General features: G+C 40.2%; 1 protein-coding gene across 6 annotated transcripts in view; it reads left to right on the top strand.

Annotated features, from left to right (window-relative positions):
• GTDC1 (glycosyltransferase like domain containing 1) overlaps positions 1-12,095 on the top strand; it is a 379,255-nt gene extending 367,160 nt beyond the window's left edge. For all 6 annotated transcript variants that reach the window (XM_037155165.2, XM_053670687.1, XM_053670689.1 and 3 more), the window contains 3 exons: positions 1,274-1,344; positions 2,044-2,135; positions 7,074-12,095. In XM_037155165.2, the coding sequence (XP_037011060.2) occupies positions 1,274-1,344; positions 2,044-2,135; positions 7,074-7,157 (247 nt within the window). In that variant the 3' untranslated portion in view covers positions 7,158-12,095. The remainder of the gene's footprint in view (positions 1-1,273; positions 1,345-2,043; positions 2,136-7,073) is intronic.
• The last annotated feature ends 5,436 nt before the right edge of the window (positions 12,096-17,531 follow it).

Genomic DNA, 17,531 nt, shown 5'->3' with positions numbered 1-17,531 from the left:
TAAGTAGGTCCTGTACCTTTCCACTGTGTTATTTTGTACCTTCTCTCAGTTCTCAAGCAAAACTTTGAGCTCAGTATTTTTTCTAAACTTTGCAGCCTAGAGTAAATACTTTTTTTCACTGAAACTAGTTTCAGTTAACAATAAAATAGGGAACACAACACCTGCCTAAAAACACTTAAATTACAAAAAAAAATACAGGTTAAATTACATGTACTTTGTCACTGTCAGTAAACAAGGTAAACATTGACATAACTTCAAATTATTCTTGGGTTGACAAAAATATGCAGTTCAAAATAAAATTCTTCTTTTGGTCAACATTTTGGATGCAACTCAAAGTTTCTCATAAAATAAACATTTAAGAAGTGTTTTGAATTTCACCGCGTAATTCCTGGCCAGCAGAAATGACAGTGGTGTCTTTAAGGTCTCTTATGTCAGACCTGTAGCCGCAGTGTGGGCTAGCGCAGCCATCAGGATGCAATGCCCGCCCTCTGCATCACCCTCACTACTGTGACGTGAGGAAAAACTTCCTGTGGGGGGTCCTTGGGGAAGGCCTTTGACAAAGTGAAACTTTCATGTTTCTTTGACAAAGTGAAACTTTCGTGTTTCTTCGTTTAATAGCAAAAGTAGTCTTTTCTGATAAAAGGCAAAAAGAGCTGAATTACTAGTCAAGAAAGCAAAATGTTCCTTAAGGTAACCTTCACAAGCATTTTTTCAGTAAATGGGGGAATAGTTTTACATCCTACATAATAAGTCATTTGGAAGCACAAGCTGAAAAATGAAAATGCCCCAACACAACAGATTGTAAATTTTTTCTGATGCTTTTAAAAGTGCCTCTATCATTTCTACAGCTACGGTGTTAAAGTTAAGTATTTGCTATTTTATTTAAACATTTTTGAAAACCGAACATTCTGGGGCTTTGCAGCATTATTAAGAAAAGCTGTCCATACTTTACCATGTTGTTACATGTGTTTATCTGCTGATTATAAAATGTGTTAAACAGCATTTTAAAAACAAAAAAAATGCAGAGCTGTGCGTTGATTAATTCAGTGAACAAAACATATGCTGTTGGTTCTGTTCTATGAAATTCATATATGATCAATAAAATCTTTTAAAAGAGCAACTTTGGCTTTTAGGCTCGCACTGCCGACCACGTTCATCGTCCCAGTTAACTCTGGGCTCAGACTGTGAACTCAGACAAACAAAACTGCTTCTGGCTCTGACAGCAATGTCCTCCTCCTAACACATCTTCATCTTCTCTCTAAAATCTCTTCAGGTTGGAAGCTGTGTATTGTGGTTGTTACCCACTTTGTCCCAGAGACTTGGTTTATCCCGAAATATTTCCAGGTAGCGGCTTTAATGTACTTTCATCTTTGTTGAGATTTAATACATGATTCATGCTAAATGAGAAAGTTTGAAAATAAACTTAGGCGGGAGCAATTGTTTATTTGGCAAGTCAACATGTTAGTGTTAAGGAAAATTTTATGTTTTAATACATTAGAGTAAGCTTATATTTACCATCTGTTCTTTTAAGATAACAAAAAAGCAAGTTTTCAAATAGCATTCTTCATTGTTAGCATACACATCCCATAATGATGGATTTTTATAAGTAGGTCAGTGTTGCTGCAATTGCTTACAGATTTTTTTAGTGATATACAAAGAGAAAAATCGAGGACTGAAAGTCACACCAAATTATTTAAACAATTGACTAGTTAATAATATGCAAGTGTTGTACGGGGTACATACGGCAATAGTACCAGTTCTTTGAAAAGAATCTCATCACTAAATATATCACATATGCATCGTGTTACGTTAGAATAATGTATTTTAATCACCCAAAGGAGATGTCTAAACAGCAAAACTACACAGTCTTATTTAGCATTAAACATCCTTGTGAGCTGAGGTAACCTTATAAAATCATGCTTAAATAATGTAAAACACGAGGCGGCACAGAGCAATATGCATTTTTAATTAGTAAAGTGACTAATATCGAGTGTGTGCTTTGAGGTTTTTGTTTCATTAAAAATGTATCTGTTTTTCCTGCAGCTGAATATCTGTATTCTACACCTGAACAGCTTTCAAAGAGGCTCCAGAATTTCTGCAAGAGACCTGATATTATAAGGAAACATCTCTATAAGGTAGTCATTGAGAAGAGATTTAGACAGTATAAATGCCATATTGAAGTACGAAGAAAAAAATCTCAAAAAAAACATTTAATTAACATACTAATGTTTAAGGGAAACATGCTAGGGAGGGATATTAGTTGTTACACTAACAAGGATTAATTAAACTGGATGCCAGTTGTATTAACCGAGGTCTTATGAAATGCGTGCACTTAATGCACGGTACATGCTTTTTTTTAATTTATTGTTTTCTAAGATGACTGTCCTTTACATTTAGCCCCGAGAGGCTTATAAAAATGAATCTGGATTAATGTAACTCATTAGTTTAAAAGGAACTAAAGGAAAGATTCTACAATTAGACTAATGAGGATATAAGCCTTTCTTCCCATCATAGTGAAATCTTCAATCCTCAAAAATTCAGGTGAATGACATTAGTGAAGTTTAGTATTCATTTTCTTGCTATCTTAAAGGTGATTTTCAAGAATCCAATGTTTCCCTTGCCTAGATTAATAAAATGACACGGGAACTCCTCAGTCTGTTTTGGTTGAGACTGTCAGTCTCCTCCCTGAATGGCAAAGGCAAAAGGGACATAATTTAAATAGCATCATCATTCGGTGCCTTTATTCATTATCTTTTTCCCCTTGTTTGAATCGAGAATTTTACACTGTTGAAATAACAACACAAAGAGGCCTTACTAAATGTCTAAGTAATTGAACTGGGATAAATCTGCTTTATGAGTTTTGAAGGTGGCTCTAGGCCATGAGTAATATACTTTTTTTTAATACTCTTTGAATGCAGCATCTTCGTTTTCCATACATTCAGTACAGTTGATAATCTAGCAGTTTTATAATCCAGCATATTTTAATGTCCTATGTTAATATGTAACCTCCCTCCATAAACTGCAGTCTGCCTCCTTGTATCTCTCCTCTCCCTTTTGTGGCCTAAAACACACATATAAATAGTGATACATCAAAACAGGACTTGGTTTCTGCAGGAAACAGTTAAACTTCAGGAAGAAGGGAGAGAACCAAAAATGCAATTTAACACCCAATTTCAAGCTCATTATCTTTCATTGTCTATTAACTTGGCAATGGTTCAGAAGGTAGCTCATAATAGTTTAAAATGCTGACTGAACAGTTCCAGCTCCACTGTCGTTCCTTGAGTCGATGCAGTTGGATCGTGTACGTGGGAGGCTTCACAGGGAAAACCGTCTTCCCAGGTTTACGTCCAGATCTCCTAATTTTTCAAGTTCAGTGGTGGTCTTCTTTGTATGAAATATGAATAAAGCTGTTTCCCATGTGACAGACTATCAAAATGTGCAGATTATAAAAATTGAAAAAATAGAATAATAAGTATTAATACAAATGGATTCACTTTCTATATATGACACCAAGCTATTTACAGTGAGTTCACCATCAGATTATTGATTTTTTTTCCTCTTCTGGTGATTTTTTTTACATTTATTGAGATATAATTGATATACAGCATTGTTTCAGGTATATAGCATGATGACTTATATACTGTGAAGTGATTACCACTGTCAGTTTTTATCATCCATCACCTCATATAGATAGAAAAAAAGAAATATTTTTTTTCTGTGATGAGAATGGTGAAGTGCTGATAATTCTGTATCCACCACCAGAATCTATCAGTTTTTAACTTTGCTTCAAGTTAGGCCTTATTAACCCTCTTATTTTGCATCTGCAGATTTTTAACCATTGCAAAAGTTATTGCAACAAGTTGGTTTTAGTTACAAAAGGAAACAGATCTCCAGATGAAATATTTAGTACAGCTACTGCCATAACATAGCTGTAATTATTTAACTTTCAAACAACTTCTGGAAAAACTCTGAAAGAATGTCAGCTTAGTGGTATGCTGTTAACGTAGCAAGTTGTTCCTCAGACAGTTTAAGAGAGAACATATACCTTAAATGTTACTCCACGTTACTACTTTTTACATATGTGTTTAGTCTGTACATACTAAAATGCTCCATCTCAAAATTTATAAATCACTAGTTCATGCATAAGCATTTACAAGAATTTATATGTATAGTTTAATTTTGGGTTTTTTTCTACCATGGGTTTTTTCTTATAAATCATTATGCATTTTCATATATGTTCTCATTCACAGAACTTGATATTTATCTAAAAATTACTCTCAAAAATTAATAAATTGGTCCAAGGATTATAAGTAATTAAGAGCTTGAGGATGCAGTTGTTAAGCAAAACTGGAAAAAGGACAGAAAGTCCCACAGATTTAGTTTGGTTGTTGTAACAGGGTTTAGAGCCAAAAGACAGAAAGAATGCCTTTGAAAACTTTATAATGAAGACATAATAAGTTATGATATTTTTTTCACTTCTGTTTTGTGAATATACACATTTTTCAGGTAACATTTGCCTTCACTAAATATCAGAGAATTATTTCCCCCGAGGTGTCTTTTGACCTATTTTTCTTATGCAGTGGAAGAGCCTTTCGTGTGGACTGTGAGGAGAATGTTGGGGTTTTTTCATTAGATTCGTTCCGCAGGACAGTGCTGCTTTGCTTTTATAAAACATATGCTTCTAAGATCTGAAAGGATAGAATGTCACTGAATTTTTTTATTTGCTCCTTTTACATTTTTACACCTTACTCTTTTTTTTTTTGGTTAAAAGTTTACATGTTAAAATCATCTCAACGGCTTATCCTATAGAGTTCACTTTAGGATAGGATTTTTCTTACGGATTCACACTTAGAAATGTAATGACTAGAATAAGGCGACTAACACTTGGCTTTCTTCTCACATGAGACATTATAATTTCAATATGAGTGAGAGTTTGGGGGCTATAACTTGAAGCAGGATTTGAAACAGAATGCTAGTAACTGAAAAGCAGAAACAGAATCTGATACTTTTTTTTTTTCTTAAAGTGACTCTTTCTACTACAAACACTCTGCCCAAAACTTCTCACCTGAAATGGTTTCAGACTTGAAATGTTGAAATTCCTCATGTTCATGCAGTGTTCTCTCCCCACGCCCTCTCTGGGTCTCACATTTTCCTTAAGAGAAATCCAGTGCATGCAGAAATTAAATGTTTCTTCATTAGTTTTTAAATTTTACAAAACTAAAACTATTTCTTTAAAAGTTTACATCCTAGTTTCGTCGTTGACTGCAGCTTTCTGGTACTTTTAGGACGTTTCATTTTTTTCTGAGTAGGTGAGACACTTCAGCCACGTACTTGTCACGTAAACAAGACGGGAGCTCTTTATGACTCCCAAGCCTTACTTGAGCACAGGGTTCTAGAAGTGATTTTAAACTAGTTAGGCAAGGGTGGACTTCTGACACTAACGACCGTTCTTCATTTTATAACCAAGCAAGTTTACTGCCATGAAGTTGTACATATGTTTGCCTTACTTTTACTATGAGAAATCACTTCCTGAATTCTCAGCAATCCCCAACAGTGATTTTAAATCAGTACTCTATATTTTTAGAGAACTTCTGATCATTATGTTTTAAAATGCTTTACCAAAAACAATGTCTGCATATTCCCTTGTTACCAGTATTGAAAATAGCAAAAGAGTACAACTAGGGCAGTATAAGTAGGTACTTCCCAGACTGAAGTGTGTTCCTTTTTTATACCTGTCCTAGCTCTCATTACTTTTGTTTACAAATTGAGCAGTATTTTGAGGGGTGGGGGTGGGGGAAGAGGTGTCATTTTTTCTTGTGCCTTACAAAAGTGACCTGTAGTTTCTTAAGATTTTTCGGATGACAGCTGTTGATTTTTATTTTGTCCTCTTCAAGTTCTTTAACATTCTAGAAATTTTTGTAACCTGCTGTTATTTGGAAAAGAGAATTTCCAATTTCTGCCTAAAAGTGAATCCAAACAATAATTAAGCTTATCATTCAGACTCGGTGCCCAGAAAAGTTATTTGTGGCTGTCTTAATTGTATCAACCATATCCACCCGAACCATAACCAAGGCATTTTAAGTTTCCTTCAAGAGACTGGGCACTTTATAGTCCCCTCTTAGTGTGAGCTTATACTCTACATGTGAACAAAGCCTTGCTCATTAATATTAACAGCCCTCCAAAGTCATTACATTTTTCTTAAAAATGAAAACTTAAAAGCTTGTGACATTTTTAGGACTTCTAAACTCTCTCAACAGTACCAGCACAATTTAAGGCAAATTCTCAGTCTCCCTCCCTCCCTCCTCCTCCATCCTCTTCCTTCTCTCATACTTCACGTCCTTCTTTGATTTTATTTGTATTGGTTTTCCTTTGATTTGCCTAAGTAAAACAAAACTGCAAATTCTGTAGCACAAGAGATATACTTTGGGCGATTCAGATCAGTTAGGGACTTGGACTTTTTGTCCTTCTCTGCTGCTCACTTGCAGATTAGCTCCAGGTGAACTTCTTAACCTCTCTATGATTCATCTGTAAACTTGGAAGACTTTTTTTTTCTTAATTCTTAATAGCATTTCCCCCCTGAGGTATAGCTGTAATGAAATAATGAGAATAAACCCGTTAGTAAACTTGAAGAGCTTTGTAACTTGCATGTAATTCTAATGGCATTTCTCTCGTCCCTTCACCACCTAAAGTAAAATTCACATTAGCAAAAACATGTCTATTTTGTGTTTATAAAAGTTAAAAGTTGGATGATCAACTCCTAATAGCTGTTATCCATAACATAAACGAGGAAATAGATGTGCAGCAGAGAGTACCCATTTGCAAAAAACAAAAGAAAAAACAAACAACAAACAAAAAACTGGAGCTTTCCCCTGTGGTTGAAAATAGTTATACGTGAAACCAATGAGAAACTGGGATTTCCCAGGGTGATAAAACTCGAGAACCATTTACTTGGTGGCTTTTTGAAATCGAAGTGATGTCAGTTATGCAGATTTGCAGTATGAATTGTCAGCACACTTGAGCCTTTCAGTCGTTAATGCTTCTTCATTGCTTTCTCTTCTCTCCCTTCCTTACAGGGTGACATGAATCCTTTTTCTTGGGCAGCCCTACATGGTAAATTCAGGTCTCTGCTTACAACAGAACCAAGGGAAGATTTGTGACAGATGGGGCTAAGTCACAAACTTGCAGCCTAAGGCAGAATCTGTAGAACTTTCCAGAGTGTGCCCATATTTACCTGATCAGAGAGAACAGAAAATCTGCAGAGGAAGCTGAGCCTGGCTGCTTGTCATAGCTGACACAGAGCCATCTGCCACAAACCTGTGGCGGCTTCAGATCTCCAATCCCTGCCACCACCCCAACTCAAATTAAATACAGATTCCTAGAGACGTTATGATGGTTACACATGTCCTCGGCATCACATGGAGGAGACTGTTCAAAAAAAATATGTGGCCTGTTGTATAACCGCACTCATGTATCCCATATGTGGTGCCACATTGAATTTCCGGTGGAATCCGTTTTTATCCTTTGTACTGGATGACATGGTGCCTGAATTCTTTCTCTTTGCCGACATGATGGCAGCCAAACTGCAGCTTCAAACACTCACACTTGGCTGCGTTTCTACCTGGGCTGCCAGGTTATCACCGGAGCCTTCTTGTGCCCTCAGAGGGCCACAGAGTCTGACAGGAGGGTCGGAGGAACGCCGTGGGACTAACTGGGCAGCCATCTCAGAGCTGTTTGTGGCGAAGGGCTGCTTTAGCACTTTCCTTTTAGCAAATTAATGACTCTCTGGCACGGGCATTTGTAAGTGAAGGTATTAATAAGGGGTCTGGCAGGTATTCCCATGATTCACAGAGTTACATTTGCATTTAATTTATCTTCAAGAAAGTTGTAAGATAAACAGCTGTAATTTGAACAAACATGGGAAATACCATGAGTGGGGCCACCTTATCCATAAAATGAACACTGAGATCCTTGTTTTAGTTTTTTTCATGGGTAAAAATAGAGAAATAAAAATACTTCTAACAAAAACCAGTATTTTTGATATAAATATTTCTTGAAAATATTTGGATTCAGCTACAAATACAACATTTTTTGAGACAAATCACTTACATTCTAATAGTCAAGCTGCTGTATTTGTGGATGTAAAGAGGTTTTGAATGGTTAGATTGTAAAATAAATTTTTAATAAAGTGCCCTCTGCCATTTTTAATTAAAATACCTCATTTACATGTAAGTGTGTACATCTATCTGTATGTTTCTCACTAAACACTTTCCTTGTGTCAAGAGACAACGAATACAATTGTTTCCTTTCCGGATGAACAAGGATCTGTTTTGCAAATGTTTGTAAGATATTATGACATTTCCAAGATTTTCTTTGCATTCTGGAAAGCAGGAGGTAAACATTTGTAGTCATTAAGGTAAAGTCTGTTGATAAACCATCTTCTGTTTACTGGCAGGTAAATTTGTAACTTTCCTAGCTTTTGAAATGAGTTCCTTCTACACGGCGGCAGCATGAGGACCAGCCAGGGAGAGGAGGGCAGACCGGGGCCCCGAGTCTTCTGGCGGGCGCCCTGCCTAGAGGAGGTCACGGTGTAGGTGCTCAGTGGGGCCCGCTGGCAGCCGACACCATGGTAAGCACAAATAAATGAAGGTCAGGGAGCCGCATGGAGGCCTGGCTACAGAGGCACTTTCAGATCAAAGGAAGCAGGAGTTCAGGGTCCACGAGGCCAGGGATTTAAAAGCCGAAAGAGTAAGAAGCAGAAGAAACAACGAGGTCCTTTTTGCACAGAGAGCCCTCTCCCTAACGAGTGCGAGAAGTGTAGGATGGGATATCACAGCACGGGGGGGTTTGAGTGCTACTGTGTGCGGAAGTCACGGAACAAATGACCTCCTCACCTGCAAACGGAACGGTTCAGGGGTTGTTTCCAAGTTCCTTTGATCCAAGACTGTGGGACTCATCAGCCGTCGGGTGTGCTCCTTTTGAGTGCAAAATAAAGATAGAAATGTGCACCAGAGATTCTTAGACACCTCAGGGCAGTGTTCGTCATCATCCAAGGAGATGAGTTGCACCAGCAAGTTCGCTTCACTCACGCAAGTGCCATGTCATCAATAACACCTCAAAATAACATTATACTCTCACAGCCAAGAAACTGTGCTTAGTTTACTGTTTTTCTATCCTGAAAATAATGGGCACACATCTTACAATGGCAAGACACTGTATTCACATCAACTATCCCTATATGTTTTCTCACTAATTAATGGGAGGAGGCAGCTACCTTTCAAACATTTAAACATTTCCCTGATTTTGGCAGATATAGTATGGAAAGTTACCTGTGTGTGGAGTTTTTCTGCACTTGTAAACTTGAATTGAATTTTGTCATTAGCTGCAACCCAAGTTCCTTCCTGAATAAGAATTTACATTAAAGTCATCTCTTCTTAAAACTCTGCAGTCAGATTTGGCAGATGAGTGAGTAAATGTTTGTAAATGTGTTCTTAACATTGGAAAAGACAAATCTTTGGGGGGGATGTGCCCACACATGCTCAGTGGGGCCATGATGTAGTGGAATGAAGTGTTACTAAGTACGCTAATCCATATTTTGCTAAAGTCAGAGAATAATTAAGAATACAAATTGACTCTTTAATTTTTGTTTCCCTTACTCTCAGTAGAAGGCTGAGATCTAAAATTAAATAGTTAATTTTAGATCTCAGCCCTCTATTAATAGTTTATTGTTAAAATGTTAACATTTAACAATTTCATCTCAAAGACTAAAATTAATAGAATTGAATGCTTAAAACAAGACCAATGTTTTCAACAAGTACATTAAAAACAAGAACTTTTTGCCCTGGCTGGTGTGGCTCAGTGGATTGAGCGCTGTCCTGCGAACCTAAGGGTCGCTGGTTCTATTCCCAGTCAGGGCACACGCCTGGGTTTCAGGTCAGGTCCCCAGTAGGGGACACACAGGAGGCAAACACATATTGATGTCCCTCCCTCCCTTCCTCTCTGTCTAAAAATAAAATAAATAAAATTTTTAAAAAATAAAGCATCAATAGTTTTAAAAAACAAGAATTTTTTAATCTTTATACTTGATAAATATCTCCATACTTGATAAATATCTCCATATTTGTCAAGACACAATGTCCATGATGCTTGCCCTGAATTTACTTAATCGAGGTAATGCTCTAGCTAGGTGTTTCTATAATAAAGCGGCAGGGCACCTAGTTCTTAACCTGCTCATTATATGCCATGTTGATCGGGAAGAGGCCCGGAGACCTTTCTTAAGACGCTGCTGTTTCGATCAGCTCCCTTCAGACACAGTCAAGTGTAAGCGCCCTGCCCTCGCTCCAGCTCTTCGGTTGCTCCCGTGAAGATGGCAGCAGGCTCAGCCAGCCAGTGGGGCTCTCAGCCGTGGAGTGCTGCAAAGATTCATTTCAACACCTTGAAATGCATCTGGAAGCAAAGATTTCATTTTATGTTGAAGGTGTTAATTATATTTGATATTTTTAAGAGAAAAAATCTGTTTTTGAGAAAGCATCTGCTACCCAGAAATATTATGAGACACAAAAAAATTTCATTTAAGTTTCATACTTTCTGTGGGTGATAGAATCAGTTTTCAAATGATAGTCTGTGCCGTCTTTTAATGTTGACATATCCTCTGAGTCTCGTTCCTCTATTGACTGCTGACAAGTATAGCCCTAAGTGCCTTTCTGTTTCGGTGGCAAATTGAGTGGGATTTAATATCAGATTTTATATTTAACAACAGAGAGAATATATTATAAACCACTGGCATGAGCATGTTTCATTTTAAAATTTGAATTGACATGCAGGACAACTATTGTTTCCATAATCTGCCCGCCCTTAAAATTATTCATTAACATGTAACTGGAAAAGTTTTAAAACATGCAAACAATTCTATGTGCTGCTCAAAGATGTGCACGTATGTGATTAAAGTATAACCAGAAAACATGCACCAACACCAACAATGCAATGATAGTTAAGTCAGAGGAGCAATGGGGGAAAGAACCGACATGTAACTGGTAGAGGTATATTCATGGTACAGGTAACGGTCTATTTCTTAGGCTGGGCCATAGTACACGTGGGCTTTTTCCTACTCTCTCTGTCTTTTTACATGTCTGAAGTGTTACTCTGGATATGCCTTTTCATCAGAACTATCAGTACTTTGGGAAGCCTGTGGTTAATTTTACTACCATGCTGTCCTTCACATTTCTTGACTCTAAACTATTGGTCAAATCAGAGAGCCATTTTTCCTTGGACTGTTAAAGAAAGTGCCCTAACTGCCACTTTTGCATGACAAGACTCCTCTGCTTCCCAGGAGGCAAGCACCTAACCTTGACCCTGAAAGAAATCAAAGAAATCGTACTCTGAAGTTGAACCTGACTGTGCGTGGGTTCCTTTTCCCCCAGAGCTTCTGATCACCATTTGTAACTAATGCCTGATTGTTTCTAATGCAAGATGGGAAATATCTTGTATTAGATATTTCAAGATATCTAATGGGAAATAGCCACCTCCAGGAAAATGTTAAATGAACTGGTCTTCCTACCTTGACAAATTCAGAGCTGTGTGGTAGAGCGCAGAACTGCCTGATGACCTACCCACTCTGCCCACTTCCTGTATTGTTACCTGTCCTTTTCCTGTCCACTTCCTGTGTGGTAGAGCACAGAACTGCCTGCTGTCCTACCCACTCTGCCCACTTCCTGTATTTGTTACCTGTCCCTTTTCCTCTTGAAGACACAGGAGCCAAGGGTGGGCTCTGTATGTTGCAGTCCATCTCATGAAAGTGACTCCTCCCTCGGATCTTCAGGATGCCCTAGCTGCACATGCGGTCCACGGGATTCCAAGAACCAAGATCCCCACTCACCCTGTGGCCCATTTCCCTACATCGGAATTGGGGATCGGTGTCCTCAGGGGTCCTCCCATTGTCTGTCATTGCCTGATTGATGCTGTATTCCCTCCCATGGCTCTGTGGTAACGATGGTCAACCCCAGGACAGGTTCATAACTGTTCTTATAAACCGATGTAAAGAACTGATATTTCCATGTGTCTGGGTGGAGGGGAATGAAGGGGGGAATAGAACAACTGTAATGGCATAATCAATAAAATATATTTTAAAAAAAGAATTGATATTTCATGGGAGATAATCTAAAATGCTTCTCTTGCTGTTCTGTCAGTTATCGCCTTTATTTGGCAGACTCGAGGTGGGGTGCTAGAAGATGCAACTGCGACTAAGAATAGTTCCATGACACATCCCTTGGAATTTGAAGTCCTTTAACATTTCCATTATTACTTTCACAAACGAGGAAATTAAGGCATTAGATAATAGCATATGAGGAGCCACAATGTGTTACAGACACAAAGATGTTTTGTATGAACCTTTCCCTGCATGAGATAATGTCATCGTCGCGTGTCTTTCAGGAAGCACCAGGTTCAGAGTTCGTGACTCGGTGGGACCCCTAGTTTCCTTCTGTTTCTCCTCCCACCAAGCAAGAGGGTGGGAAAGAGCAGCAAGGGGTTATCTCATTGCCTGCTTCGGTTGAAGGGGCCACAAGAGACCATGTAAGGTTGCCAACATTTGAAGTGTTTTTAGGACTATTATTAAACCGCTTCCTGTAATCTTTCAATCTGCTGGTTTATACACTTAGGTAACTTACCTGGCTCTTCTGGTAAGCATTTGTGTCTTTTAACACTCACGTTATACATACGGGGAAACTAAAGCTGCATTCCTGTGGGACCCCGTGGGGGTAGAGGCAGGTCTAGAACCCAGGACTCTTTAAGGAGGCTGTGGTCAATTCAGTTGGTCAAAGCCATCCCTTAAAGGGGGAGAAAGAGGAAAATATTTCCATCTTCTCTTGTTGCCTCCTGCTGCTTCTCTTACTATTAGAAGAAACATGGATTAATTAGTTGCTAGTACCTTACTGTAGATACAGTTCATGTTACTCCTGGTTGCACTTATATTCTAAGTGACCATAAGAAGGAGAATGCAAAAGAATTGATTCCTGGTACTAAAATTTCAGGCTCTGTGGCACCTGTGATATTTCTGAACAGCTGAGTCTTTATTGCCTTTCTTATCATGTGGCAAAATGAAGCTGTTTATCCACGTAGGAATAGGCTGGCTCTTTCGACTTAGGAATAAAGCGGCCCTCACAGTCTTGCCTGGTGTAGGGGCCTAGGGCAGAGGGAGCAGGTGGCGGCAGCAGCAGAAGCACCTTTAATTTCACAGCACAGGACCTGTTCCCTCTCCTCCCACACCGATAACCCAGAAATTACATCCCGAAACTTACTTGCCTGAAAAGAAAAGGAAGGGGAGGGGTAACTTAAAAAGAAGATACTTCTAATGTGGTATTAGACTGTAATTCATAGGGAAATTTATGCCTGAGATATGAATTTCTGAAAATATGGGGTTTTTAAAGGGAAACACTGACACATCCTTAATTATAGAGTAATAAATACCAATGCTATATTATCTTCTGATATTTCCTTACACAGATATCAAAGCATGCAGCTGTTTTTGAAAACTGATAATCAAGTACAATATAAGCGTATTACATCTTGCACTTACAACAAACCCTTCAACTAAGCAGTTTCACGGAGCACTTAACAGTGAGAAACAGAGCTGCTTATAGTAGAAACCTAACTGAACAAATTAGCCTTGAATTGTAACATAAGAATCATAGTCAAACCAAAATGCCTGTCCTTGCCAGGAAAGGCATTCCACAGGCAAAGAGCAAGCCAAGGAAAAAGCCTCTGCTTCAGGACTATGGAGGCCGGGCTCAACAGCCAGCAGTCCTTAATGATCCATCAGAAAAACGTAGAGCAGTAACTACACAACCGAAGGGTACATAAAAAATTGCACCAAGCAGTAATGGTGGGATGGGGAGGTGGAATGGGATTTTAACACAAAGCATTAAGATCTTAGAAGCTCTATTTATTGCTTTCATTCCAGACAGCAAAAAGAGACAAACATGGTAAAAAAAAAAAGTATGTGGACAAAGGGGGGGGGGTAGGAGAGGAAATGAAGGTTAAACAAGGCCAATGTGATTCAGAATGAAAGAAGGGAGGAAAGTGTAAGGAGCCAGCTGCAATTACTAAATGTTACATTAAGAAGAGCTGAAAATGAGAGGGGGAGGTCTGGGTATTTTACTGAGTGAATTAATGCCTTCCTTGGGTGTCTGAAGTTGCAGAGTTTAATTTATTTGATGTAGGATTTTATTGTGAAATTCTTAATGGGGTGGGGGGATAAATTGGGATAATTACAAACACTTAGAAAGTAGAAAGAAGAACATATAATACATTTTTATAAATTTAATAAACACAAGGTTTGGGAGAGATGGACAAAGGTATATAGTAAAAAATAATTAGCCATAATAATAGAAGTTAAAGGAAAATTAGAGGTACACACAAAAAACAAAAAGGCCAAAAAAATGATGTTGTGAAGCCAAGGATTTTGAGGGACTTAAGGGTGAGTTTTATTGCTGCTCTCCTTTCTCCACCCATTAAAAAAATAAATCATAACTCTGGCATTTAGAAACCTAGTCATGAACATCCTTTATTAATATAAACTTAATCCTGTGCTGTTCTTTGGTGGGTGGTAAAAACACGAACTAACAACAACTGGCCTGAAACCACCGCAAACCCTGGAAAAGCTAAAAGGAAAGACAAACTCCTAATTCGCTCTTTCACCTTATTTATTTTACTGAAGGATAAAGTTAAAAAGGGGGGGAAGGGTGTGGTTAAATCACAGAAGGACTAGATACTTCACGGGAGATTTTCAAGTTTCTCCTAAATGTGTATCTGAAGGCAGGGGCGGGCTTGGGACCTGGCATGATTTGCATCTATTTATTAACCGCTTCTGGGGGAGGTGGGGAGCACTCTTCTTTCAACACCTGAACAGACCAGAGCAGAAATAATCCTGTTCTTAGTGCCTGAGAGCTGTCATCTGGCTGGCAACCAGTCCACAAATGTATTGGCTCCTGCATTTGCCAGGCCAATAGCATTAGGAATTGTTTCAATTTGAGAACACGGATCAGGAGGTATTTAAGAATTATTGATATGCAGCTATTAATCTTGAATGTAAATAGCATTATTTGGGGTGTGGGCAAATCACTTAACTTCAACCACATGAAAAAGCATTTCGACAATTTTTTTTTTTTAGTGCTCTGTGGAAATGGCATTGGTGAAAAAATGCAAATGAAAGTACATCTATATCTACAAAAAGGAAGATTGGAAAAGTGACGTCAAGTGGCCTTATTGCCTTCAAAGTGGTGCATTGATTGTATCAGTAGACAGATTACCAACAACGAACCGAAATCCTCTATTTCTAAAGTTGGTCCAGCAACAAGCTGGAGAATATACAGAAGACTGCGAGGCTTTGGGGGCTCAGGGTGACTCACAAAGGTCATCTCTAGTTTCAGGGTTAGAAACCAGGGCACAGAACTAGAGGTTTGTAATGGCTTCGGCTTCTGAACACTCTCCTACCCTCTGTGGAGGATTTAGGACACTGGAATTGAGATGATCAAAGTGTTTGTTTTGTGATTATAATAAGAGGAAATGCATAAAACACGTCTGTCTCCTTTTTCCTCTTGAGCCGAAGACCTCTGGGGTGAATTTGTGCTCTCCAGTGCTTGCGGTATGTCCCCTGCTTTCAGTCCGCCTGGCTTTTCCCCTGGATTTCTAATGCTGAGACCAAGCCAGAACAAATGAAATCTACAAAATTGCAAAACTAAGAGGGGGTGGTGGGTTCGCGCACGCGCACACGATATAGGGTTTTACTGAAGGTAATGAATTGAAACACTTTCAGGACCAAACTTTTAAAAGTGTATAAGTAATGAAGTTTTTCAGAAGCGAAATGTGCTCAAATGGAGTATTTATAGCTCTTTTTTAGTAGAGGTTCCCCAGACCTTTGGGTGCATCAGCAAACTGTCCTCCTACTCGACGGAGCGGAGTGTGCAGCTGCGATTTGGCCCCAGGCACCACCTACCTAGAGTCACTACCTAATGCATTTTACATTTGCAAAGATACAAAAGAGGAAAGGAAAGAATAAATGACGAGAAGGAGCTTCCTCCCCCGCCAGCGTTCTGTGTTTCCTTTTGTCGCGGTCGTCAGCTGACACATGGAAAATGTGGTGGATGGTTTTGCTTGCCTTTAATCTGTAATTAAGGATTCCTTGTCTGGGGCTCGCTACCTCTTTTCTCCTTCCCTTCCTGCCTCACGGGTCTTCCGCCCTCAGTCGGGTGCCTCGGGCGGACCCTGCGCTGCTGACTGGGGGACTTCAGGTCGCCCGGCTTGGCCGCAGGCAGTGGAGAGGCTGCAGGGCACCCGGACCTTGGTCCGGCAGGACGCTCCATGGCCGGAGAGCACGCGCCCCGGCTAGTTCTGGTACCCCGACTAGCCTGGACTTAGCGTCCGGAAAGCTGCGCCCTAGCTGCCGAAAGCGGGAAAGGTCTCCCCGCGGGACCCCTGGGAGACTCCCGGGGCGCCCGCTGATTTCCTGGCCGCGAGTCCTCTCCCCCCGCGCTGCAGCGCCTTGGCGGCCGGCGAGCTCCAGTAACTGTCCCCCGCGGCGCCCTCCCTGCAGGCCCCGCTCTGTCGCTTCCAAAGAGGGTGGGAGAAATGCTGCACCTCTTTGGGGCGCGAGAAAATTGGGGAGGAAGGGAATGATAAGGTCACAAAGTCATAGCCGAGCCCTCTTGGCTGCGCTGAGTCCAGAGCCCAGAACCGGACGGGCTGCCAGGGCCAGAGACTCGTCTGAGGTGCAGGGCAGAGCGAGCCCCCCGCTGCGGCCCGCGCCCGCGCCCAGAGTCGCGTGGGCCCTCCCGCTGCCCCGGCCGGCGCGCGCACCACGGCGCGCGTACAGCCCGGCACGCGCGCACCGTCACGCACACACCGGCAGGCACCGACACCGCGCACTGACACTCACATGCTAACACACTCACACACGGCGGGTGGCCCACTGCTGCCCTGGCCATTGTGCAGGACTGGAATAGTCCGATCGGGCACCCGGAGAAGGCAGCGCAGGACTCTCTCTCTCTCTCTTTTCGTCTAAGGATTTTTACTGAATTTGGTTTCCTGAGACAGCTCCTCTCAGTCCCCAGTGAGAGAATACGGTGAAAATGCACTAAGCAAAAACAGAAATATTGATTTTTAAGGCCCTCCTATTAAAAAACAAATTACCTGAAAGCAAAAACCAAGGAGGAAGTGAGGATGGGAACGGAGGCTTTCCAGGCGGAGGTTCTGTCTGTTAATTTAAAAATACTCTTGTCCCTCTCACACGTTCAGAGGTGCGATTCCAATCCCACTCCCAGCCCTCAGGTAGCTTTGTTATTCACTCCATACCTGTGTTGTAGAATACAAACTTTGTTCTCTTAACCGCGAACTGGTTATTTAACAGGAGAGAAGGTTTGGGGTTAATCGCTATTTGGGCGGGAGAATATTTAGAAGCATGTTGATTTGTCACTCATTTGGTCTAGTTAATTTTCAAAAAAAAAAACTGCGAAAACATTTAATATTATTTGAGGCTTCTA

The sequence above is a fragment of the Artibeus jamaicensis genome, unplaced genomic scaffold (genome assembly GCF_021234435.1).
Source record: "Artibeus jamaicensis isolate MK-2021 breed Jamaican fruit bat unplaced genomic scaffold, CSHL_Jam_final contig_603, whole genome shotgun sequence".
Classification (NCBI taxonomy): Eukaryota; Metazoa; Chordata; class Mammalia; order Chiroptera; family Phyllostomidae; genus Artibeus; species Artibeus jamaicensis.
The sequence above is the reverse complement of the archived record's forward strand: the minus strand, read 5'-3'. Positions and strand labels throughout refer to the sequence as shown.